At 42.0% G+C, this 26,814-nt stretch overlaps 1 protein-coding gene across 10 annotated transcripts in view; it reads left to right on the top strand.

The window, feature by feature from the left end:
• The first annotated feature begins 1,584 nt into the window (after nucleotides 1-1,584).
• The window catches only part of hivep1 (HIVEP zinc finger 1), a 48,573-nt gene continuing 23,343 nt past the window's right edge, over nucleotides 1,585-26,814 (top strand). For 3 of the 10 annotated variants that reach the window (XR_014117211.1, XR_014117212.1, XM_081697742.1), the window contains exon 1: nucleotides 14,475-17,249. Coding sequence is in view for 8 of the 10 variants with exons in the window: in XM_081697742.1 (XP_081553868.1) it covers nucleotides 17,136-17,249 (114 nt within the window). In the remaining 2 variants the exon portion in view is untranslated. Of the gene's footprint in view, nucleotides 1,706-2,038; nucleotides 2,134-2,159; nucleotides 2,962-3,030; nucleotides 3,735-3,953; nucleotides 4,122-14,474; nucleotides 17,250-26,814 lie in introns of those variants that run through there. The other 7 variants (XM_081697760.1, XM_081697762.1, XM_027014925.3 and 4 more) reach the window with 7 other exon arrangements.

Raw genomic sequence — 26,814 nt, 5'->3', positions numbered from 1 at the left:
GGTCAGGGAAGACTGTCCCCTGTCTAAAGGCTATTAACATAGCCAGGGGAAGACTGTTCTCTCATCAATGGCCATTAAAACTCTATTTATATTCCCAGGACTGGAGTGGTCTGCCCTTTGCCATTAAGTGAGATGTCACTACTGGACGCAAATGCCCCTTGACATATTGTGCATGTGTGGATTGTGTAAAAACATTTGAGAGAGCCTATAAATGTCTTGCTAAGTTTCCCTGATATTCATCATTTCTTATGCCATTTCAGTTCATATAAATCCCATGACATTGTTATTATATATTAAGATAATCTCTATTTGCTTCTCTAATCATAGTCTACAGTACATCATTTACATTATTAATGCCACTGCACATCATCACTGTAAAATAAATGATGGTGTATTTTCTTAGGCTATAAAGTGAGTTCACAGGTAGATAATTTGTCTTGTAAATGTGATATATCTGATTTGATTTGATTAGACTATTTCATATTTTACACAAACAATATCCACATTGACATATCATGTGGTGCCTATAATAAAAACAGAAACAGTCCAGGATAACACAACAAAGTCCAAAGACTATTTTCCACTGTGGTACCTTATACCAAATCCCATATTAGCCAACAGACGAAAATATATCAAACGTGGCATTATAAATACATTACCACAATACAGTTGCACCTAAAAACATACCATACATAATGTATCCATTTAATGCAAGAATCAGCTTCGGTTCTAAATGAACACTTGACGGGTTGGGATTAAAGAAAGAAACTGATTAGCTGCTGCGCAATGCAGTAGTGATTCCTCCTTCAGAACAAGGATCATTTCTCTTGCGTTGGTAGTACATTTATGCAATGATTCGGCAAAAAAGGTATAAAAACAGCTACCTAAAATAGATATATAATAACCGATTTTCAAATATATGGTATAATTTATTAACTATTTTCGTTTATTGTCATTAGATAATGGGATTTTTAAACTGGATTTTAATTCGGTGGACTGAGTTAAAAGTTGTGAGATAGATAGGGATCTTTATTTCGCCGAAGCTCGATATGTAATACAACAAACATGAATTGCATCGGTCGACTCCTGCTCTAAAAACTGTTCTGTCTTTTTGGCGTAATTATGCATATCCAGATACAGCTCGTTTCGATATACTTCAGCATACATTTTCTGTGACAGGTTTAAATATTATTATGGTCACGGCTTGGATTCGCCATTGTTTTCTGAGGTCTGCAAGGGAAAACCCGAGCAATAGCAGAGGGACACAACGTGACCTGACAACAAGGAACCTCCGGGAAAACCGTCAGTCCTAAACTATGTGCAAATGGGTGATACTAAAGGGGTGTAACGAGCAACGACACTTTCGAAATATTTATAGACCTGCCACTTATCGGTGTTACTTTGTCACAGTTTTATCAAGGGAATAATTATTTTCAAAACTTAATAAATCAAGCGCTAAATACAGAGAAGTTTCATTAAATGACAAGTTTTTCTTCAGCAGTTTATCGACAGTTGCGAATCTCCCTCGTAGCACTTCCTCTGGTTAGTAGGCGGAGACGGGACCCCCGTTGACGTCAGTGGGCCTGTCGGTTTCCTGCAATAGAAAGTGAGAGAGGGTAGAGAAAAAAAAAACAAACAAACAGATCTTTCCCTCTGACCGTTAAGGTGTATGATAGTAGAAATTTCTACAATTAGGACTGCACCTGTAAGTACCAGATGGTTGCGGAAATAAGCGTGTTTGTGTGTCATAATAAAATAGCTGTTCTGGGAAGCATGGCACTGTTTTGTCCAGTGCGCGCTCATGTAGCTACCGCTGTTCTAAGACCAAGATATGCAGCTAACAAACGAATGAGGGTTACCCCTTAATGGTATTGTGAACTTAAACTTGATAAAGACGCGTATAAGTTTTAAAAATAGTTCTACGTGATGTTACTGTATGATTCACGGTCTTTTCCGAGCCGGCCCGTGTTTTGTAGCTCACCGGAACGCCTCTGTTTTGGAGTAGACGTCTGCAGCATTTTAATGTGGTGTGTGTGTGCGTGTGTGTGTGTGTGTGTGCGTGTGTGTGTAAAATGTTTATCAAGCCCGCAGTATAGCTTGAGTGTTGCTGAAGAAATATTCTGGCGACGATAGGTAAGCTAAGATCGCGTTTTCTTTATTACAGAATGTAAACAATCTTGGATCATTGCATCTTGTGGCGGAGTGTTGCGGATATTTAAATGGAATTTTTGTCGAATTGAGGAACTGTGTTTTCGCGTCCTGTTGCGGAGGACTCGGAGGGGTTTTCCCCGGCTCCGCCCTCTGTTACGGCGCGCTCATGTAGGCTATATCTTGGAGGCATAATGCGCTATACTCACTTCTCACGTTATTTTCGTAGCGTTTAAAAATCTCCGTATTACGGTATTAATAACGAATATGTTGCGTTATAGTCCCTTTGGGTTTAACACGTGTTCACATCTCACAGCTGTTTGAATGTTGTCTGAAATTAAACAGCTATGGGTTATTTAGACTGGCCTAGTAAGATCATGAACTGCAATGTTAATTTTGTAGGAAATAGCTCCTCAGTAATGTTTCTTCATACATATCCTTGTGGTGTTTTGTTCAGGAATTCTGAAAGGAATTAAAACAGTGCGGGCCAACGACACTTCCACACGCGTCTATTCGCAGCTTTGCAGGTCCCGATAGTCGAGTTCCGGGGTGTTCCCTAATTCATCGACTGACAGCACGTTCCATTTGCTGCTGAACACTTTGTACTCTCACTCTAAAGCCTTTGAAGTATTTTGTCTGTGCGCCTGGGGCTATTCACTAGGTGCGTGATGCCATGACTTTCGCCGTCCTAGTAGTCCGTATGACCTGGTGCATGCGCAGTGCTCAGTATCGCCAACGACGACTCCGGGAGGTGATGTCATTGCTAAAGAGCGCGCATGCAGCGCTGCATGGTGAGAAGCCCGTACACTCGTAGTAAGTATTATGTAATATCGCCAGTCGAAACGTTGGCTGGTAAACCGTGGCACAGCGGGAGTTGACGGTCCAGCGTACCTTCTAGGTGAGGCATAAAGAGTCCCTCACCCCGCGCAACAATAGTCTACAGCCGAGGACAGGCAAACGAAAACAGATTCTTGGCCACCAGAGTCCTTATAGAGACTGCCCATTATAGAGACTGCTTAGCTCATTCGAAAACGCAGGTGCAGGTTTTCGCTTGCATTCACTTCTTACGTCATTACTAAATCAAGGGTTGGTCTGGTATTTGCAGATCTGTGTTCTTTTCTGTGTTTGTTTTTTGTGTAAGGTTGATGTATGGAAACATTTAGCACGAGTGTACCCACGCCCCACACTTTTGCTGTGTGTGTGTTAAGCAATTTGCATAAAAGTCAAAAGTGGGTGTTTCATATCTGCTGCTGCAGAAAGGCCTGGTCTTGGCACATAGTTGTGGGCTATGGCAGGATTTTGTTTTTATTTGTGATGAAGTATCAGACTCACCAATCCCTGACAGCTATAAGCGGGGCACACACAGGAACGACACATCGTCAGGGCCCTCTTGTCCTATGTCCTATGTCCCATGCCCTTTTCCCATGTTTCTTGGGACAGATGTATATAGCCCACACTTGTGTGACCTAGATATCAGCAAATCCTGGAGACTATCTCCACTCTGTGTATGCTTGCACCTCAAACCCAACCACCCACCAGCTCTTGGTGGTTGTCCGTGTGGTCAGCTGGACACAGGAGGGCAAAGGGTAAGATCCCCAGTGGGTAGAGTGCTGGTGAAGGCACGAAGAGCAAGGTTGCACTGCAACATTTTACCTCAGCATTTCACACAGACTTTTCAGACTCACTAATGACCAGCAGTGTTTAGTAATGACTGGTGGTATGCAATAATGACCAAAAGTGTTTGCGGAGATTGCATTTTTTTTTTTCCACCTGTGAATTTTGATCTTTTTTTCACTGTCGTGCAGGAGTCCAAGAACTCTGGTGTTCCACGCATCACCTGTTCCTACGATGCATCATTGAGTGAAACAAACCTGGTGGAACAAACCCCCTTCCTCCACCCAAGAAACCACCCTAGCAAAAAAAAGAACAGAAAATGCCGCGCACTAAACAGAACAATCCCAAAAACCTAAAAGGTAAGTTTCCATTCCTTTTTTCTCTCACTCAGTGAGCAGCTTGGAGTATCCATTTCTGGAGCAGAATGGATGCTTGTCTAGTTTCTGGTCCAGCAGAAAGAAAATGCTGAATTTCTTCAAGTGGTAGAAGTCATGCTTGGGTTGGAGTTTACCGAGCAGAAAGAGGGATAGGGTTAATGTTAGGGTGGGATATACAGGGGTAAAGGAAAGCCGTAGGACACTGATGTGACCCATTGTCTGTCCTGTTGTTTTTTTTTCAGTGGCTAACTTCACAGCCATTAGTTCCGCTAAGATGCACAGTGGTTTATAATAGATTGTCAGAAGAATGCAAATTGAATGGGAATCTCTTGTTATATATAACTGATTTTATATATATATATATATATATATATATATATATATATATATATATATATATATATATATATATATATATATATATATATCTGAAGAAGATTCCAGGTGAGTAACTGCTGTGTACTGTAGTAAAAGATGAAGTGAAGTGCACTTATAGTGAAGTGCACATTTTCAGAGAAATGTGATGTTTCAGACAGAGGTACTTCATCAGTTGTGCAAGGAATAAAATGTAGCATATGGTAAGGCTGATCCATTTGTTAACTTTTCCGAAAGATTTTCAGCGAGTTTTGTTTGCGCTTCTTCCTGTAGTATAAGGATCTCTATAGCAGTGGAGTGTTACAGTTTCCTATTATAAGCAAGTCATAACAGACCAGGCGTAGACTGACGGAAGTGTATTTAAGTGCTATTCAGAATAGTTAATGCTATGTGTGTGGTATGGAAAAATATACCTTAGTGAACTACCTTGCATATTTTCTTTCCAGTGCTGAATTGGTAAAAAAACAAACAAAAAAAACAATTTGCCTTACATTTGAGTGATTGTCCTTACCTTTTAAAAAATATGTTTTGTGGTCTTTTTTGTAGTCTGTTTCAGATACTCAGACTCAGCCTTTTATTGTCAGTGTGTAAAGTGTGAACCCTTCTTGAAAACACAGGACAAACGTTTGTTATGTTATTTTATAATAAATTCCTTTTGCATACTTATTGCATCTGGTCCTTGTAGAAAAACAACATAAATAACTGAGTTTCATAAGAGTGCCTGCTGGGAGGGAATTTTTCACACTGGAGACATTACACAGAAATAAAAGAAGTCATAGAAACTATAGACTAAAGTAGTACTTTAATGGAAAAAAGCAATCAGTAATAAAGGACCAATGTAGTTATAAAACTGTTACATTCCAGGTCATAAACTGATGGTGATTCACTTGAATATTTTTGTTCACTGTATATGCAGATGCAGGTTAGTGGAGAGGGCTGCTCTGTTTCTACTGTAACATAAGTGGTTCCATTAATTGTTCCTGGTGCTGAACTGGTAAAAACACGTGCCTCCACTACTGCTTTTGAACCTATTTCAGCACTCTCCTTTCCTCCTCTCCCCTCCCCTCTCCTCCCCATATCTGTGCCAAGAGCAGAACTGGCTGGACAGGAAGTGCAGTCTGCATGCCATCACATGTCCACATTCTGTTGTTGTGAGTAGCATTAGGGTTAGTACCGTCATTCCTTGGGAATTCCGGCCATTTCCTTTGCACCACCCACAGCCTGGCTCTTCAACATGCCTGCTTCTGTTTATTCAGAGAGTTATGTTTAGGGTTAACCCTAAATGAAACCCTATACTTCAACATGCCTGCTTCCATGTACCATATCCATGGCCTTCCTTCTCCACAGAGAAGTCAAGTTCATACTATTTATGGCACATGTCAGTCTGTTAGCAGATTCTTCAGCCAGCAGTACAAAGAATGCTTTGGCCTTCAATTTGTTCCATTTTGTGGCCTTGAAAATGAAATTGGCTGAGAGGAAGCACACATACATACACACACACACACACACACACACACACACACACACACACACACACACACACACACACAATGATAGTAATAACAACAGGCAGGAGAACTGAGTTCCCTCTGTTGAGATGCATGACAGCATGTACTTATGTCATGGCTACAGAAGGGAGCTCCTTCAGTCCCTTGGCCTGCCAGTCAAGCACATGCTCTTTGTGCAACATTTCATAATCCTTACACATCACTTCAAAGCCTGACGCTTTTATGGTTTTGGCAGTGTGCTGTGTTTCTACGGTGTATCACAGGGTGACTAACTTATTACCAGATGGAACCTTGGCCAAGACCAGTCTGGTTTTTGTGTATGTATGTGAGTATACATGTTTATGCATGCATTTGTGTGCATATGTGTTTGAGTGTGTATATGAGTGTATGTATGTGTATGTGTATGCATGAGTGTGCATTTATGAGTGTGTATGTGTGTGCATGTGCATATGAGTATATGTATGTGGGTATGATCGTGTGTATGAATGTGTATGTGTGTGCATGAATGAGTGTGAGTATGCATGTGTATGTGTGTGTGTGTACCTTATGAGCTCAGGTGCAAGCTGGAATGCTCAAGTGACATGATTTGTGACATTTAAACAAACAGGAAGTGAGGAGTCCCACCCCTCATTTACATATAGGAAGTGAGGAGCCCTGCCCTCTTAAATATACAGGTAGTGAGGATCCCCTGCCCCTTGTAGGGCTCTTATGTTTACTTTTCTCAGACAGCTTGTTGCTAGGCACGTGGAGAGGAGTCAATGGCTGATTGACTGATATGACTGATCTTACTGTCACGTTGTGGGTGCCTGCATGGCTGGTCGTTGCAAGTACAAGCATGACTATGCTTGAGAGTCATTGTTCGTGAATTTCAACTTGTTTTCTAAAACTCTCTCTTCCAAAAATATAATTTTTCTCAAATACAATAACAGCCTTAGTAAAGCATGAAGCATACAGGATAAGCAGAGACTGACATGTGGAAAATGTTCTGACCAGGTACTATAAAACAGCAGAACTTTAGAGGGACTGAGCGTACAAGCCACTTTTCAAAGAATTACAATAACAACCTTCCCCTCAAGCTCCTCACTGCCCAAATGTATAGAAATATCCCAACTGAAAACAATGTACTAGTGTCACTTTTGATTTATTTCTGTGTTGTAATTCAGCATGCTCCTCTTCCAAACAGGATAGTGCTTTAATTGGATTTTCCTAACTCTGTCTGGCAGGATGTTCAACCCAGACTGTAGTAACAAGCATAGCAGCGGGATGTACGACCCAGGCCATAGAAACGAGCATAGCTGCGGGACGTTCGACCCAGATCGTAGTAACGAGCATAGCTGCCGGACATTCAAACCAGACCGTAGTAACGAGCATAGATGCGGGATGTTCGACCTAGACTGTATAGTTATATAATATAACATATAGCATAACAGCCAGAGTACTGCAGCTGGGTTCTCACTGCTCTAATGAAACAACAACAGTGGACCAGAACAGAAATCTTTAAACAAAGTACAATAGACTGAAGAGAGAGACTGAAGCTCAGACCATGGACACAGTGATGTAAATGAAACCACTTGACTGGGTTCTGAACATGCCTTTCTGATGTTCTTAAAGTGTAGTGAAATATAGAACAATTGTTTGTGCCGTGTTAGTGTTTTTAGGCTGACTTTGAATGTGGAGGGAACCCATCATGCCTCGATGTCTCTGTGTGACCAGCCCACAGCTGGTTAGGACAGTGCTACAGAGCACTACCAACTATTACAGGAGATTGTCGATATCCACGAAAAGAGCAAACACCAGTGCACTGCGTTGTAGCTCATTAACCAGGAGGAACACCTTAATTCTGCATCCCCTTCTATCATCAGGCAGGAATGTTCTTTGTTTATGCATGTCTGATGACATGGCAACCTGTTAATGATCACCTCCCGGGCTCACTGACCACCTCCGGTGCTCACTGACTGCCTATACAGTGCACTGTTCCCACTACCGTGATGACTGGGGGTGACTGGCGGCAATATTTATCAAACTTTGCCAGGATGAGAATACAATACACTGACAGATGTGGTGAACTGTGATCAAATTACCTAGTTAGGATAGAATTATCAGCCAGAATTTCACTATTACAGTCAGACCTGTCTGTAGCTTAGCTCGCCACTTATGTGTTGTCTTTCTGAGTTGTATATGGACACACTACACACAACAGCAGCCTGCAATAATGCTAGTGTATGAGGGGTGTAAAGCAGTGTTTCCAAATCCTGCTAGCCATGAATTGTATATTTAGGCTTATATTCACGCACACCTTCTTAAGAGTAATAGAGCTGTTCCTCAGCCTGTCCCGCTGCCCCTCCTTGTGCCATCACGTGTCCTGTGCTTATGCTGCATGTGCAGGCTATGCTGTGACCTCTGCTAACTCGCCCCACCCTGCCTGATCAGTCAGAGGTCAAGTGTGGGGTTAAACTGTGGTCAGAGGCATAGGCAAAACCTTCAGGTCTTCATATATCAACCTTTGGGCCCATTGGGCAGAAATGGTCCACAAGGCTTGCGAGTCAGCATAGGACCTGCTAAATCATGTGTGTGTGTATGTGTATGTGTATATGTGTGTGTATATATATATATATATATATATATATATATATATATATATATATATATATATATATATATATATATATATATATATATATATATATATAATATTTCACTGGTTCATTGTTATTGCCAGGATTGGTAAAATCTGAAGTAAATGGTCATAGAGAAACAACATTTGGCATATTACACCCCATATTTTGGGTCGAAGGGTCGAAGATTTGCTATAATATAAATCTTCATCTTAATTGACTTTAGTATGTAAATTTGTAAGTTTAAAATATATGATTAATTTTTAGTGACATAAGCATGGACTTTTAATTCATAAACCTATTAGATATTTATGTATGCACATTTCTTTCACACATGTACATTTCACACATTTCACATTTCACACATTTAGGTTGGCCACATGTGTAAAAGGCTCCCTATTCTGCTCGAATCTTGAATCTTGAAAGATGGTATCAACCTTATTTTGCACAAATTATCCTTCTGACCTCTGAACAGCTTATTTAATTCTTATTTGTGTCCACCTTGCAAATATGTAACCTGCGTGATATTTTTAAAGGTTTAAAAGCTGATTGTGTACTACAGTGCTCTGTGCAGGCCAATCAGGGTCGAAACTAAAAAGCTTCATCAGTGTTTTATGCCAAACATGTGCTTAAATGTTTACGTTAATGTTAATGTGACTCACTTCCTGACCTCTGTCCATTTTTAGGCATGAAAACACCTATGTTCTGTTGAATTGTGTCAGAATGTGATGGAGTCTGATAGTCATTTTTGGTGTGTATTTGATCAATGTACTCCAGCCTTATAGGGTCAAAAAGTCAACATTTTTTGGATAGTTATTTAGTTTGTGAGTCTGGATATTATTGAAGAACAGATTTAATGACTAAATGAAAATAATATTCTGGGACTACTTTGAAAAGTGTGTGTTGCAAGCAACCCCGCACCCCCACCCCCCACCCCCCACCTTCCGCCAAAGGCTGGAATTACCCACTGTTTTAGCAACAGTAACTACAACAGATGTGCTGCAAACAGGTTCAGCCCTGTATGTATAACTTAATGCAAACCTAACAGAAAACTTTCACTTTTTTTGTGTGTGTGTGTGTGTGTGTGTGTGTGTGTGTGTGTGTGTGTGTGTGTGTGTGTGTGTGTGTGTGTGTGGTGTGTACAGAGAAATTGGGAACAAGGATTTTTTTCTTGTTCAATTGAGTGACATGCACATTTGGGCCTATTGGACCATCGCCATCTAATCCCCCTCTGACACAGAAGGAGGAAAGTGACTTCAGAAAATGAGAAATAATTACATGCTTCTTTTTAATCATCTGAAGGCTGTCAGTTTTTCAGTAACTAATATCTAACCAATTTAATGCAAAATACTTTTTTTAATGCTAAGGAGGGGAATTTCAAAATATGTGATTGCGGTTGTACAGCATAGGTCTACTGGATTCAGAAGAAACTAGGGTTAGGGTTAGGATTAGAAAGGCATCAGAAAAGTCTCTGAGAAATTGACCTTAAGCAGGAGTGCTGGTGTTTAAATTAAGTTTCTGATAGCCCAAAACAGTCCATGCTGAGAATATCAAAAAAATTGAACCAAGTGAAATTGAACCAAGGTGTTTCTGCAATCCATAACAGACATGTTATCTGTTTTTTCATACAATGAGATATCTGTGACAGAAAATAGCCAGTTAAATGCACCCCAAACATTTCTTTCAAAAATAAAAAAGAATATTTGTAGATAATCTTAAAATGTATAAAGTGTGTGTGTTTTAGCTTTTTGAAATAACTTGTTGTTTGTTTTTACCAGCACTTTCTTGGGAAAACCATATTTTTTAATTGAACTGTTTTCCTAACCTTAGCACTGCGAGCCATAAAGGCGTCAATCAGTGTCGCCTCCCTGGAGGAGCACCTAATTCCTTCAGATTGGTTCCTCTTGGAGGTGTTCACTCTCAAATATGAAGTGAGAGCAAGACTTAAGCTCTCTGCTTCCTTTTCTCTACAGCCTATTTTTTTGTATTTCATTTGTTCTCTCCTCTATCTCTCTCTTTCTCTATCCACCTCTCTCTCTCTCCCTCTGTTTCTCTCTATCTCCCGCTCTCTCTTTCTGTTCCACCCACACACAGAGCCTGCATTCTATTCAGACTTTCATTTTGAATGTCTGTCAAGCACTGTCTGTTTATCAGACTAGGCTGAGTAATAACGAACCACCACCCACCTGCTGCTGCTCTGTGTGTGTGTGGGCGCACACGCGTGTTCATGTTCATGTGTGTGCAAGCATGTTTGTGTGTGTGTGTATATATGTGCACGTGTGTGCCTGTGCCTGTGCGTGTGTATGTTCTTGCATCAGAGCTTATGTGGTGAATTGATTCAGAAAATTCTATTTCTGTGTCTGGGTGCTATATAGCATTCCTGACTGGGTTGACATATGGGAGCAGAAATTGGTGTGTTAAAGCATTTTTTGGACTGTCTGTGCTGCACATGTTACTGTAGCCATTCCGTTACAAACAACTTAAATGGAGACACACATGCGAGCGAGTGCCTGCATACCCAGATACAAATGTATGAAAATATGCTGATGTTCAGAAGATCAACAGCTGATGCTGGTGATCCACCCCTGCCTAACTCCTGGGTAGTTTGCTGATTATAAGAATTTAGCTTATACCCCGTTCCCAGGTAGCTAACCCTAGTTATCCCTAAATAGCTATTGGCTGTCTCTCTTTTACACATGTCTGTCTCTCTCTCTCTGTCTCGTGCACCTGTCTGTCTGTCTGTCTGTCTGTCTGTCTGTCTGTCTGTCTCTCTCTCTCTCTTTCTTTCTTTCCCTCCCTCCCTCCCTCCTGGTGTGTGGTAGCTCAATGGTTAGGGTACTTCACTAGTAATCAGAAGGTTGCTATATCAAGCCCCATTACTACCAAGTAGCCACTGCTGAGCCCCGGAGCCCTAACCTGCAGCAAGACCCTCATTTGCTTGAATTGTTTTCAGTCATTTGCTGTCAACTAAGTGTCATAAATGTAAATGTTTTTACCTGTGTATGTGTGTGTGTCTCTCTGTCCACCTCTCTCTCTCTCTCTCTCTCTCTCTCTCTCTCTCTCTCTCTCTCTCTCTTACAGATGTCTGTCTCTGTCTCCTACACACTTGTCTGTCTTTCTCTCTCTTTCTTACGCACGTCAGCCCCCCACGCCCTGCACTGAGTCAGAACATCATGTTTTTGCAGCATCAGGGCACACCATCTGACAGTTATTGTTTTTGTTTGTTTGTTTGTTTGCCTCTATGTCTCTTACACATGTCTACCTCTTTGTCTTCCATACATCTGTCTCTCTGTTTCTTACAGATGTCTCTCTCCTTCTTATACACCTCTCTCTCTCACTCTCTCTCATACATTTTTTTCTCTCTCTCACATGTCTGTCTCCTACACATTTGTCTCCCCCTCTGTCTCTTACACACATAACCCCCCCCCCCCCCACACACACGCCCTGTAACTCACATTGAGTCAGAACGTCTTGTTTTTGTTGTAGCAACATGGCACACCATCTGACAGTTATTGTTTTTTATTTGTTTGTTTGTTTGTTTTTTCACATGAGGGTCTAATGCTTATGTGTTGGATAAAGGATAAACAGGTCGGCACTTGACATCCTGATCGGCAGCTGTAGACTGATAGAGAAAGTGTTATGGATAGGGATAGATAAGCTGGACGTACAACTCAGACTTATGTTCATTTCCTGCTAATAACAGGCTGTTGTTTGATTACTAATATTTTACATCCATTAGAATGTATGAGTTGTTTCATAAATGACGGTAAATGCTGAGTGTAAGTGTGATGTATGTGATCAGTCAGCTCAATGAACATCTTCAATTTGCCCAATAATATGAAATTTATATTGTGATAATGATATTTGAACAATATATAAAACAACCCTAGATTATTATTCTATGAACATGCCTTTATTTAGAGTCCATACCCCTTTCCCAGACACAGGAACTGAAGGCTTCTTGGCCAGGAACCTTAGTAAGGGGGTTTGTGTGGCGGCAGGGTTTGTTAACATGCACGCGCATGTGTGTGAGAGCACAAGTATATTATGCACGTGTGCGTGGTTGTGTGAGTGCATGCCCAACCACTGCACTGGAGATGCCTAATGGTTTGCACAAGCAGAGCCCAGTGTGGCAGTTGCTAGGGCAACGGAACCAACATGAGGCTGCCTGTGCAGGTGCAGTTCCCTGTGTCCAACTGGCAAAGTGTGGGAGGGGGGAGGAGAGAGAGAGAGAGAGAGAGAGAGAGAGAGAGAGAGAGAGAGAAAGAAAGAAAAGTGATTTGTTTTTCAGGCTGGGTGGGGAAGTGAGGCGGGTGTTGAATGATTCCTCATTAGGTATTGGGGGAGACCCAGGAGAGAAACTGAATGTTAAAGATAGATTAGGGAGAAAAGAGGGAAAAAAAGGGCAGAGAGAGAGTAGGTGGTGGGTTACGTGTGGAAGGAGGCAGTGTGAAGTGTTCCCATGCCCTGCACCTCCCAGACTTGCAGAGAGGGAAGGGTCAAGCAGGACAAGAGACACTTGGAGAAATGCACCGAGGGTGATGAAGAAGCGTAAGCACGCGTGTGTGTGTGTGTGTGTGTGTGTGTGTGGAATGCTTTCTTCTTTTCCATGCAGTATCTCATCCCTGACTCTTGTTTCTTGTACCAATCAAATTCCTTATATGAAACATGCAGCACAACACACAGGGCTTCTGACCAGTTGCTGTCTGGAATGTCGTTATCTTCAATGCACCATTGCAACACTTTAGAATGACTGAGAGCACTGAGAGACCCCGAAATAGGATTATGGCCCAAGATCCAGTTGTATCCAGAGTATACCTGTGACGTTGCTGTCTAAAATGATTAAACATTGCTTTGTCTTCCACCAACTGCACTTCCATCTACTGCATGAGGGCTTACCCTGACACACACACACACACCCATACACACACACACCCCGCTATGCGCAAAGGCCGCTGTGCTGTTCTCTCTACCTCCAGCTTGATGTTCCGTTACCAGAGACCAAAACTGGGTCATGCTGTAGCTGATGTCACCTGTAGTCTGTTTGTATTTTACCTCTACAGACAAGGAAGCAGGGCTCTGCTTCTTCATGGAAAGATGGCTGATCTGGGGTCAGGTTCATGAGTTCCATTTCCTGAAAAATGCGTTCTTGTTGCCAGAGCTTGTGAGAGCTCGATGGCCCAAGAAGAGAAAGAGAAAAGAGAACAGTGAGGAGGAAGAAGAGACAACAGAGAGGAGGAAGCAGTTCTTGACCTCTGTCAAGCTGCTGTCCACCTGAAGGGCATACTAATTTTTCTCCCTATCTTTCCTGTAGTGCTGTTGTTTATGGCTTTAAACCTTTGAGCTTCAGTGTCTTTTGCAGGTCTGATTTCTTTTAAATCTACTGAGTGAATCGGTTCTTACACAGTGGGATTATTCTATGCTTTATTGTATTAACAGTCTTTTAATCTGCTGTTACAGTTGAATGGAGGTGAGTTAAGGTGAGTTAAGTGAGTTAAATCTCAATAAAGCATTAAAACATTTTTTTGTTTGTGTGATACCATTAAATTATTGTGTATTATGTTTTATAGTATGCATATATCCATACAAGTAAAAAGCAACAGATTTGGGTTATGGTTAGGGTCAGTGTTTTGATCACAGTAAGAATTAGTGTTAGTGTAATAGTTAGGGTTATGTTTTGGGCCAGGTCTGAGTGTGGTTTAGAGGTTTAAATACCCTGCCATGTAGCTCAGTCAATACAAAACTTTTTTTCTGTTGATATGTCTTCTCTATGTCCCTTTGCGCTGGTGTGTTAGGGTATCCTCACTTTCACAGCTGAATGTAGGTGAGTGTCTGTACTTCACACATCAGTGGCGTGTCTTAGGTATCTTTGTTCAGGTTTATTAGTCTTCACTTCTACAGATGCATGGGTGCATTAGACACTCGCCTATGTGAGAGGTGTGTGTGTGCTTTTTATGTGAAACCATTTTGTTATAAATCTGCATGTTTTCTGTGGGCAGTGAAAACTCACCGCTGTGTTCATCCTCGCAAAGACTAGAGTTTTCTCTCTCTCTCTCTCTCTCTCTCTCTCTCTCTCTCTCTCACACACACACACACACACACACACACACACACACATACATACATATATATAAGATGACCCGATTTGTCACACCAAATTACGAGAAGCATCATGCACAAACACCACACATGGTATTCTGAGATGCATTGAAACCCTGGATGGAGAGACGAGTCTATGTTACATGGCCTACCAATCTCAGCATTAAACCTCTCACTTTAAAATCCTCACAGTGAAGCACTAGACTGAAGAGTTTCATTCAGGGATTAGCTAAAACCTACTGGAATGTGTTCTGCTGATATGACCTAGGTTTGATTAAGTACACATTAAAATGTGGGATTTAACCCATTTACTAATTTGTTGATTAAAGAGATTCAGAAGTAAGAGGAGGGAAACCTGAGAGAGAGAGAGAGAGAGAGAGAGAGAGAGAGAGATGGGGGGAGGTGAGAAAGAGGGGTTGAGAGAACAAGGTGCGGCAAACAACCCAGTGTTAAATCCAGAAAGTGGTATGTCCACATTTATGTGATGAGAGGGAAACAAGGGAGAAAGTTCCGGAAATGTACGTGTGTGCGCATGAGTGTTTGACAAATGGCTTGTTTGGAGGAGCGGGAAGAGAAAGAGAAGGGGAGTGTGTGTGTGTGTGTGTGTGTGTATGTGTGAGAGATTGCTTTCTGGCAAAGCTTCACCATCTTGCATAAGATGTAGGCCGTTGCTTGGTTCTTCTTTGGCAGCTGTTGCCATGGGAGTTCTGATTGGGTGGGAAGTGCAGTGGGGCTGCGCTGGGGGTGGGGGTGGGCCTAGTATGATGGGTGCATTCCCTGGAATTCCAAGCTGATTGAGTGGGAAGCACGGTGGGTCCCACTGTGACTCCCTTTTGGTTATTCCGCTTTGTGCTCTGTACAGTCCACAGCTGGAGTAATCTCTGGCTATAGGAATAGGCCAAATGTAGAGTTAATCCACCAGGAGGGAGGGTGCTGCTGAGGGCAAGCAGGATGAGTTAACATTAACCCTAACCCACTGCCCTAGACCCTGACCCCTAATCCCTAACCCTGTGTACTGGTCTGGGCCTGGTGGGTGCAGGGTAGTATGGGGACTGTGTGTTGAGGTTCTGCTTCAGGCCCGACACTTGTTCCACTCAGCACATATTCATCTGTGAACAGACCTTTGTGTTCTGAGTGTGGGAAACTGCTGCCATGCAGTGTGACTAAACCATGCCTCAGGTGTGTCTCATGAAGAACTTTGTATGTGTGTGTGTGTGTGTGTGTGTGTGTGTCCTTGGGTGTATATATGTGTGTGTGAGTGATTGTATATGTGTTTGTGCTTGGAGGTGTGTGTGGGTGTGTAAGTGTGTTGTGCTTGGGTGTGAGTGTGCGTCAGCCTGCTGTGTTCAACTGCCTATTTCAGACCCCAGCTGAAGTACAGCTGGTGTTAAGCAAGCATTTACAGGCAGCTTGTGTGTGTGTGCGTGTATGTGGAGTGTGTGAGTGTTGTGTACAGGGGCTTGCACACACTACCTATGTATAAGGACTTTATCAGCCAGTGCTCATCTGGGCATTAAAAGGCATAGATAGAAAGCTGGTTTTCCTTTCACTGTGGAGTATGTATTGCAAGCATTCACACTCATGCCCATGCATGAGAGACAGGGGGCAGTGCTGTGTGTGCGTTTGTGCGCATCTGTGTGTATGTGTGAGTGTATGTGCGAGTGTATGTGCAACTATATGTGTATATGTATGTGTTGGAGTGTGTGTGGTTTAGGATTAAGGGGCTGAGAAGGTTGTCATCTGCCGTTATATATTGCTGTGATGTGAGCAATGGTTTAGATGAAGGTGTATTAATAGCAGTGGAGATGGGGTGTGCGGGGAGGGTGCATGGGGCGCTGAGGACTAAACTGTGACACGCTTGTAGTCTCCCTCGGCCACTGGGCACACTATGAGTCAGGCAACATGCTTTCTTTATTTTCCTTGTCTCTCTCTCTCTCTGTCTCTCTGTGTGTCTCTCTCTCACACTGATGGAAGTTAGTACAGGAGCAGGCAGGGCTTTTCCCTGATTTAGCGTGAGGATTAAAAACACTAAAAAAAAAAGAAGATAGAGGGAAAAAAAGCCAGGAGAGAGAGGGAGCAGAAGACGGTGAGACACAGTGAGAGGGAGAAGGAAGGAGAGGGAGAGGGGGAGAGAGGGAGAGGGAGAGGGAGAGGGAGGGGGGTGGCTCATAAGCAGTGTTGAGGAGAAGCGAGAGAGGGAGCAGCTTTTAAAGACAGAGAGAAGAGTGAGAAAGGGAAAGAAAGAAAGAAAGCAGCAAGCAGCACAAATGCTTGGTGGTGGCATCAGGTGTGCGTAGTGGTCAGCAGTGTGGTGTTGCCTCTGAAAGTGTGGTGTGGCATTGTGTGTGTGTATGTGTGTGTAAGGGAGATCTGCATGTAGGGATTGTAAGGGGAGCTCCATGTGTTTCCTGGCGGGACTACCTTGCTTCAGGGAAATCCAGCCAAGCCACCATCAGCCTGCCTGGGAGGGAGCCCTCTCACAGGCCCTGACTTCAGCATTGCCACCGGAACAGGTAGATGGAGTGTGTGTGTGTGTGTGTGTGTGTGTGTGTGTGTGTGTGTGTGTGTGTGTGTCTGTGTGTGCATGTTTGTGTGCATGAGTGTTTGTGTGTACATGTGCACATCTTTGTGTGTGTGTGTGTGTATGCATGGAAGTGTGTGTGAGTGAATTTATTTTTATCCGATTCCGCTCATTCAGGTACTCTGCATGTGTGTGTGCATTTGTGTGTTTGTGTGTGTACACATGCATCTAAAAAAAATCAGTAAATATTAAATGCTGATTTTTGTTTTTTTCATAAATATACAGTACTTTGATGTGTGTATACTTTTATATGTTTGATGGCTAGCAGTCAGTCATATTGTAAGTGGGCTGAGTTATCCAGGCTTATTCCTTACCCTCTTATCTGTGAGATGCTTCTCACAGATAAGACTCTTAGAAAGTTTGCTTGCTTATACACTACAGTGTCCTCTTTTCCAGTTGTTGTGTTGGTTTGTTCCTGTTTGTTGTTGATGCTGATAGTAATGACTGCATGTATATGCTTAATAATTAGTTTTGGTATTATGTCCTTTTGTAGACTGTTAGCTCTGCCTGTGAATAACTAAAATCAATACATAGCCAGTTGGATTAAATTTTAGTGAAAATCTGTCAGCTGTATAGTCAAGAGCTGAGGAGAATTAAACAGGAGTCTTATTGGGTGCTTACATGCTGACATCCCACAATGTTAATTTAAGCATTCTTTATGCAGATGTTTGTTCTCATATTTTGGTTCAACAGATGAGTTATTTCTATCATTATGAAAATATATATTGATGCATTAGCGTCTCAAAAAAAGAAAAAAGAAAAAAAGAAAAAAGATTCTTATATTGACAGTAAACAATGAATCAGTGAGAGGGCGGGGCTTCCACTCCACAGCTCCCCAGCCGACCTGATCAGGCCCTCTGCTTTCTGGCATTATGTTGTAGATAAAAATAATTCCATCCAGATGGAACTGAATACTCTAGGAGTCAGGACTACCATGCCATCTGCTGCCTAGGCTTGGCTGTTTCTGTAGCAGTCTGAAGGGCTGTACTGTATATGCACTCCTTCCAAGTTAGCCAGGTGGGTTTGTGGGGGGGATGTGTGCCTCCGACCTGAGCAGTGTGCAGCAGTGCTGGTCTGCAGCATGTGTGGACAGCCCCCCAACCCTCTCCCTCCCTCTCTCTCTCTACTGTTGGCTGGGTGAGTCATGGAATAGATGGGCAGGAGAGCTGTATCATGGATGAGCCTGGGACTTACATAACGGCCAAAGCCAGAGATAAATGTTCACTTCAGAGTGCAAGAACACACGCATGTGCACACACACTGACCACGTTAATCGTCTTGGGGGGTTAGGGTTGAAAGGTTTCTATACCATCTTTGATATGGGTTATTTTAGGGAGACTATATAATGTAGGTAATGTGGTAATGTACGTACTGTATACTGAGTGTGTGTGGGAAAAGAGGTGTTGTGTAGCATGTTCCTGTGTCCTCAGTCCTATAGTGTGCAGTGTTTTTACAGATGAGGTTGGCGCATATGTTATTTATAGTTTACTACCCACTAATATCACAGTAAGATGCTCTTTTTCCATGAATCTTACATGGTTAAAGCAACAAAAGTCTTCCTTTACTTGCATGTTTGTGAGTTCATATTCAATCATGTCCATGGTACGCGATGGCACACGGTGTCCAATGGTTACCCTCAGTTAATGAGGAAAGAATGGAGGGCAAATCAAACTGGGAAAGTGGAGGAAGAGATGGAGATTGGAGAGGTTAAAATGATGCATGAAAATGCTATAGAGTTGGAGTCAGTAGAAAGTGTAAGACAGAGAGAGAAGAAGAGGGGTAAGAGGAAAGAGAGAGAGAGAGAGGAAAGGAAAAGTGGAAGAGAAGAGGAAGGTACAATGTGAAGGAGGTAAAGGTGGGATGAAAAAAGTGGAGAGAGGGAGCGGGAGAGAGGGAGAAAGAAAAAGGGAGGGAGAGAGAGAACTGTGGTACATTCATGCTCCCCATCTCACAGTGGTTGGTATCTTGAATTACATAATGTGGCCTCCAGCCAGCCTCTGATCGGCGCGGGAAAACACAGAAGCACATACACACACAAGCGTGCAAGCACACACGCACGCATACAGAGCCTCCTCCTCAAATGGGGCTGCAGAGAGATTAGCAATCCTGCACAACCACCATGGAAGCCACATCACACTCATCGTTATTTCACTTCATCCTCACTTAAAGAATAGGGAATCCAGTCAGAACCTTACAGGGTCTAAATTATGCAATGAAAGTCTCACAAAAGGACATATTCCTTGTCTTAGGGTAGGATGACAATTTCACTGTCCCAGTCTCTTAGGCTGCAGTGGTAGTGCATTAGTGAGGTCTGTGTGATTTATTTACAGGCCATGTCTGAGTGATGTATGAGTCCTGAAGTGAGCACCGGTATGTGGGTGGAACGCAATACAAGTTGTTCATGTGCATGTTGGGAAATAAAACAAGCAGGTGCCTTTGTATCAGGAGATGAACATGTTCCCATAGTAGTGGCCTGAAGGGTGGGCTTTAGAGTTTGTTGATGGGGACAAGTTAGCCACAGATAGGTAGGGTTAGTGTTAAATGGGCAGAGGAAATCCCCCTACGTAGAAAACTATCTATTTTCTACCTGTCTCCAGAGACATGGACATGGACATGGACATGCACATACTAAGACAGGTGGTAGCCTAAATCCCTCCCTCTGTAGGCACATGTAGAGAGATGAGACTTTTAAGATGGCTGTTTAATCTCTTTATCAGTTTGTGATATGTCCTCCATCATAAACCGCAGTATTAAATCTCATATCTTCTGGGATTTGCCTACTCCCACTTTCTGTTATGACCCAGTTTCTGGTTGGGGTCCCTTTCCTTACATAATTGGAACTTCTTCTGCAGCCCTAGTACTGAATGTTGTAATGTTTAGTAATGCACGCTGCCCTGGCCTGATTTCCCTGCATCAAGAGAGCACAGAAATCCTGTGTACACTAAAGGGTATTGCTCCAATCAGCTCGCAGGGGATTAGTATGTTCCCTTTACAGCTCCAATCAGCTTGCAGGGGATTAGCATGTTACCTCTTTAGTAGTCATGACCCCACCCCCTTCCCGATTTCCCACTTTTAACATACTCTGCTTTCTGCTGTCTCTGTGTAGCAGTGCAAAGTTGGAATGCTGTCGCCGCGAGAGGGCTAACATGATAGTTGGTGTTAGCATTAGTGTAAGAGCTAGTAAGGCTTTTCCACATCCAACAGGTAGCATCTGGAGTTCTTATTGGATTTCTGTGTTACTTGCACTTGTGTCTAGCAAAGTTGGGGGCAGCGGGAGACAAGGTGTTGGGTTCTAATATAACACCCTTGCCTAACAGAGGGGTAGGTGAAAGGGCCAAAGGTGATAACTGACATGCACTCACATCAGACATGTGCTCACATGTCCGTGAAAGGGAAACGGCACAAATGAGGATGTACCTGACACCTACTGTAATTTTGCAACTGCTTGAAATTTAGCTGGAAAAGGCTAGGGAAATTTCTATGGACTATTCCCGCAAATCAGTGTGTGATAACAGACAGGCTTACTAGGGAAGGGCTAATTGCGTTTGAGTACATGCTGATGCTGAAGAAAAGGGAAAGAATATGCCTATCAGTGCATATACAGCAGAAAAGTAAATAAATGAAAATTATTAAAATGAGTTCCAATTAAAGTATATATAAATTTTCCTTAAAATTATCAATATAGTTAAGGCTTAATTCACAAATTACACACCAGAACTCTAGTAATAACACAAATAATTGAAAACAATTTATTGACATAGTGCTTTACCTGCTATAGCTGCTTTGGCAACCTGGTGAATGAGTAGTTTAAGTGTCATGATAGGTGTGTCTGTAGTGCACTTTGGACCATTTGGAACTATTTCAGGATTTTCCAATTTATCTTAATATGATAAAGTATTACAATGGGTTAGGAAATGCAGGCATTTACTAGGTAGAGAGTGAGACGAAGACAGTGAGATAGAGAAATGTTTCAAACAGAATGAAGGAATGTCTGATTTCATGTGTGACTTTTTTTTCCTTTTCTGAAGCAATCAGCTTCCTTTCAGATTCAAACCCTCAGAGTGAAATGTGTGAATGCGTATTATTTTTAAATGATTCAGTGCTTTGCTGTCTAATATAATTCCCCACTTGTCCTCCTCTTGTTTCCTTCAAGCTTGGGATCTTAAATTCTTCATTCTCCACCACCTTTGGGGGTGTATGGAATGTCCAGCCCGTATTCAGCACAGATGTTTCTGTATACTATGCCAGTCACTTGGTTATGGCGGTCCACATAGTGGTTTACTGCCATCATTCTTTTTAGATCCTTTTATCAGATGTTCATATGGTATAGTGAAGTACAATTATAAGCATTTTCATAAGTTTTTTTAAATCTTTTTATTGACAAATACATCCAGTTTAAGCAAAAAGGTAATATTTACAGTGTTGACCCTTCTTTGTTAAGACTTCTGCAATTTGCCTTGACATGCTGGATATCAGCTTCTGGGCAAAATCTTGACTGGATGCAACCCATTCATTCCTAATTAGTGCTTGGAGTTGATCACAGTTTCTGTGTTTTTGTTTGTCTTCCCTCTTTTTGACGATTGACCACAGGTTCTCAATGGGATTGAGATCTGGGGAGTATCCTGGCCATGGTCCCAAAATTTCAATGTTTTGTTTACTGAGCCACTTGGTTATCACTTTTGCCTTGTGACATGATGCTCTTTCATGCTGGAAAAAGCATTGTTCATCAGCAAATTGCTCCTGAATCGTTGGAAGAAGTTGCTTTTGGAGGATGTTTTGATACCATTCCTTAGTGTTCTTAGGCAAAATTTTGAGCAAACCCACTCCCGTGGATGAGCAGCAACCCCACACATAAATATTTTCAGGATGCCTCAGTGTTGGCATGACACAGGACTTATGGTAGCGCTCACCATTTCTTCTCTGGACAATCATTTGTCTAAATGTCCCAAACAGTCTGAAGGGGGCTTCATCAGAGAAAATAACTTTACCCCAGTCCTCTGCAGTCCAATCTATATACTTCCATATATATACCTACTCTTTGTTTAATGTACTATTTTCTACATGTTACAAAAAGATTAGGCATATAAAAACAATTAAATAAACCATATGATTATGCTCTGTTAAACAGTATAGCTGCTTAGGAAAATAACTTAATTAACTGAATTGGTACAACTAGTGTAAATAATCTGATTTGATTTTTGTGTATCTTTTACATAATTTTACCTAAAAAGTAAATGTAAAAAATGTAAAAAGTACCTAGATGTGACAATTTGAGTGACTGTTTTAAGTCATATGTCAGATTTGAATCCATCTGTCAGCAATCACCAGGTAAACTGTGACTGGTGTGACTGTGATTGATGCAGTATGAGTGATGTGACTGTGGCTGATGCAGTATGAGTGATGTGACTGTGGCTGATGCAGTATGAGTGATGTGACTGTGGCTGATGCAGTATGAGTGATGTGACTGTGGCTGATGCAGTTTGAGTGATGTGACTGTGGCTGATGCAGTTTGAGTGATGTGACTGTGGCTGATGCAGTATGAGTGATGTGACTGTGACTGATGCAGTATGAGTGATGTGACTGTGGCTGATGCAGCATGAGTGATGTGACTGTGGCTGATGCAGCATGAGTGATGTGACTGTGGCTGATGCAGCATGAGTGATGTGACTGTGACTGATGCAGTATGACTTACATGGCTGTGACATAATGTGTGGTTTTGTCAGAAAGTTCTGCTTGTTCAGAGTAGTTTAGTCTGTTCTTTGAGTAAAGACATCACTCTGTTTTAAAAGATTTAACATTAGTATAATGTACTACAACATTAGAAAATAGTTTAGAAATTCTGTTTTACTGGTTATTTAACCAATTTTTGTTTGTCTGGTGAAATAAAGAAAGTTATATTACGATTTGTAGTAAATACTTTGTGTGTGTGTGATAGTCTGTTTGTGAGTTTGTATGTATATGTGTCTGTGTGTTTGACCGTGTGTGTCACTGTGCCACCAGGCACGGTGTGCATGCATGAGTTTATGTGTATGTGTGTATTTGTGTGAGGCAGAATGTGTGTGATTTCATGTGTATGTGTCTGTATATCTTTGTATGTATATTTCTGTGTCTGTGTGTGTGAGCATGCATGTTTCTGGTTTGTTTATGTTTGTGTGTGTATGTGTGCGTGTGTCAGCGTGTTACTGAAGATGCACTGAAGATGACATCATTGCTTTGGTTGGCCAGAACTAGCTTAGCCTGCCTGTACAGGAATCTCCCTTCTGTTCTGTGCTTGTTTGCGTGTGCGTACGTGTGCGCGCGCGCGCGCGCGCGCGCGTGTGTGTGTGTGTGTGTGTGTGTGTGTGTGTGTGTGTGTGTGCGCGCGTGTGTGTGTGTATGTGTGCGCGTGTGCATGTGGGGGGGTCTGTGAGTGAAATTCAGCTAAATTAAGCATTGTTTTTTAATAGGTTAACGTTTGAAATATTTCTCTCTCTCTCTCTCTCTCTCTCTCTCTCTCTCACATATACACACACACACACACACACACACACACACACACACACACACACACAGGGTTGTCTGCTGTTAAGTGACATGGCACAGATGAGAGTGTGTGATTAAAGAGGAAGTGACAGGGAGCAGGCAGCCTCCTGTCACTCAGTCAACAGTCACACCAGTAAACAGACAGTCTCTTGCTTGTCCTAACACACAAACATTGGAGCTGCTTGCGTTACATTATATTTGTATAATCTCAAACTAGCAGAAGCCAAAGATAAATAAGGGAGGGAGTGTGTGAGAGTGTGTGTGTGTTAGTGAGTGAGCAGAGACTGTTGCCTTAGCACTAGGCTGATTTCTCAGAGGAGGCAGAAAAGCAGGTCAGCCAACCTCTTTTTCAAATGATTTCATAACTCCTAGTTTCATTCTTTAATTGTTATTACTTTTTAAATTTTATTTAAATCTTTGTCATTTTAATGTCATACCGTTTGTTTCTTATATTTATATATAGTTGGATTTTTATTTTTGATAAACCAGTTGCATGACATGAATTGAGCTGAATTTAAAAAACAAGGTCTCTAAACTGGATACTATGCAAAAAATATTTTTGTGAGCTGGGTGCAGATGCAGGACTGTAGGATGACAGTGGAATGCCTGAGCTGCTAAGTCATACACATAGAGCTCAGCTTGTGTTGAAGGTTTAGGGATGCTTATTCACTTCTAGTTTTTTTTATAATGTCATTATATAGTCGAGCAGTAGCCTTTATCTTTTCCTGGGGTTTTCCATTTATTTGCCATCCTCTGTTCTTTAATTGCAATGATTCCTTAAGTGTTTTTAAACTTAACTTTCATTTTAAATGACCTAGTAGTTCTGATTTAAAAATAATTATCTACCATGAATACCTCACAGAGATAGATGTCTGTATGTTAACAAAAATTTTAGGATACATTTATTTTGTTTTTAATTTTATTATTTTTTAAATTCATTGTCTATTTTTATTTTAAATCTTCACTCTTGGTGAAAGGAAACTTAGAAACGATGAAGCTTAGCTGAGTGTGAAACCTCTTGTGCTATTTCCCCTTTTTGTTTTTTGTGTTCCTGACAACTGTGTGTGCATGTTCATGATGACTGTGTGTGCACGTTCCTGGTGACTATGCATCTATGTTCATGGCGACTGTGCATGCATGTTCCTGGTGACGGTGCATCTGCATTCATGGCGAATGTGCATGCATGTTCCTGGTGACGGTGCATCTGCATTCATGGCGAATGTGCATGCATGTTCCTGGTGACGGTGCATCTACGTTCATGATGACTGTGTGTGCATGTTCCTAGAGGCTGTGAGCACACGTTCAAGGCGTACACATTCCTGGTGACTGCATGCATGTTCCTGACAACTGTGCTTGCATGTTCACCTGTAGCAAGCCAGTGCCTCTTCTGCTTGCAGCCCTCTAGTCTGCACACAAATTTGCTTTGGTCTGCATTAGCTAATGAGCTAACTCTTTAATGAATAGTAATATCGATGGTAATAAGGTCAGTAAAATCCATGGTTTGGAAAGCATTCTCTGTTCTTGGTTCTTGGATGTGTGTTCAATGCAAGTGAATTATTTACTAGGACAAGTGGTAGTCTCTCAGGTATAGCAGACATTGATGAATAAGTAAACTGAGCAGCTCAAAATGAGAGTGACTCACCATGGTACACATATGCCATTCATTCATAAACAGCAACGTCTAAATTCTCAAAAGGATTTGGACTATAAATAAAAAAATAAAAAAATAAATGGCATAGTAATTAAAGGTAGTTAACATGTAACTGTTAAATCGCAATGCATGAAAAGCGGTACAAGGGCTCCTCACCGGGGGGGAATATGTTCTTCTGACTGGGGCAGCACTGGAGAGTTAGGGTCAAGGTTAGGGTCAGTGTCAGGTTTAGGGTTAAGGAAAGTCGCTTCTGTTTTAAACAGGGAATTTTGAAAAGGAGCTGCAATTCACAATGAACATGTAGCTGCTCTATCATGTGTGAGTGAACTACTGCATTAGAAAGGCCAAGCATGGGCTTAAGGCTAAAGACACATTATCTGTGAAGAGAGTGTGTTCTGCTTAGCATGCACCCCAATGCTTCTGCCTCTCCCCCTTTCCTTCTCCTTCTCCTCTCTCTCTCTCCTCCTCTCTGCCCCACCCAGCACAGGCTGTATCAGTTTCTCACCAGCATGCCCACGCAGTCTCAACAATCAGCAGCAGTACTGTCTGCCGCTAGTGCAGTACACACACACACACACACACACACACACACACACACACAGACACAGACACTGACAGTGCAGTCTGCCGCTACTGCTGCCCCCACACATACACACACACACACACACACACACACACTCGTACACACAACCTCTCCATCCAGGACAATACCAAACACACACATGCAGAACAACGCAACCATTAGCAGTAGGTATTTACACACATGCACATACAAACACATGAATGCATGCACACCCACAGTGTGTGTGTTTATGTATAGGTGCGTGCATGTAGGTGTGTGTTTGTAGAAAATGTTGACAGCGAATGTTGATGTGTTTGTAATATTATTATAATAGTCAGAATGCCCTGTGTTTGGTATTTGTGGGTGTGTTGTGTTTGTAATATAATTATGACTGTCACGACACCTTGTGTTGGGTATTTGTGGAAGAGATTTGTAAGATTATTAATTATGCATATACATAACTGTGTTCCTCCTGGGGAAACAGCTCACTGAGGTTGTGTGTTATGTCTTCATATGTGTGCACTCTAAGAACAGAATGTGGTAGTGTGTGTGTCTGTGTCAGTCTCAATCTCTTCTTCCTTCCCTCGCTCTCCCTATACTCCATCCTCTCCGTCTCCTCATGTATTATTAAGAGTAGCCTTGGGTACTAAGTAATGGTCCTGCTTTCTCCACAGTTCACTGCCACTCATATATTTCAAGCAGCGACACCCCCATGCTCCACCCCGACCCCTCTTTGGTGAGCCTCCTCAACCCTACAATGAA

The sequence above is a fragment of the Electrophorus electricus genome, chromosome 2 (genome assembly GCF_041902795.1).
Source record: "Electrophorus electricus isolate QZ-2024a chromosome 2, ASM4190279v1, whole genome shotgun sequence".
NCBI classification, from domain to species: domain Eukaryota; kingdom Metazoa; phylum Chordata; class Actinopteri; order Gymnotiformes; family Gymnotidae; genus Electrophorus; species Electrophorus electricus.
The sequence above is the reverse complement of the archived record's forward strand: the minus strand, read 5'-3'. Positions and strand labels throughout refer to the sequence as shown.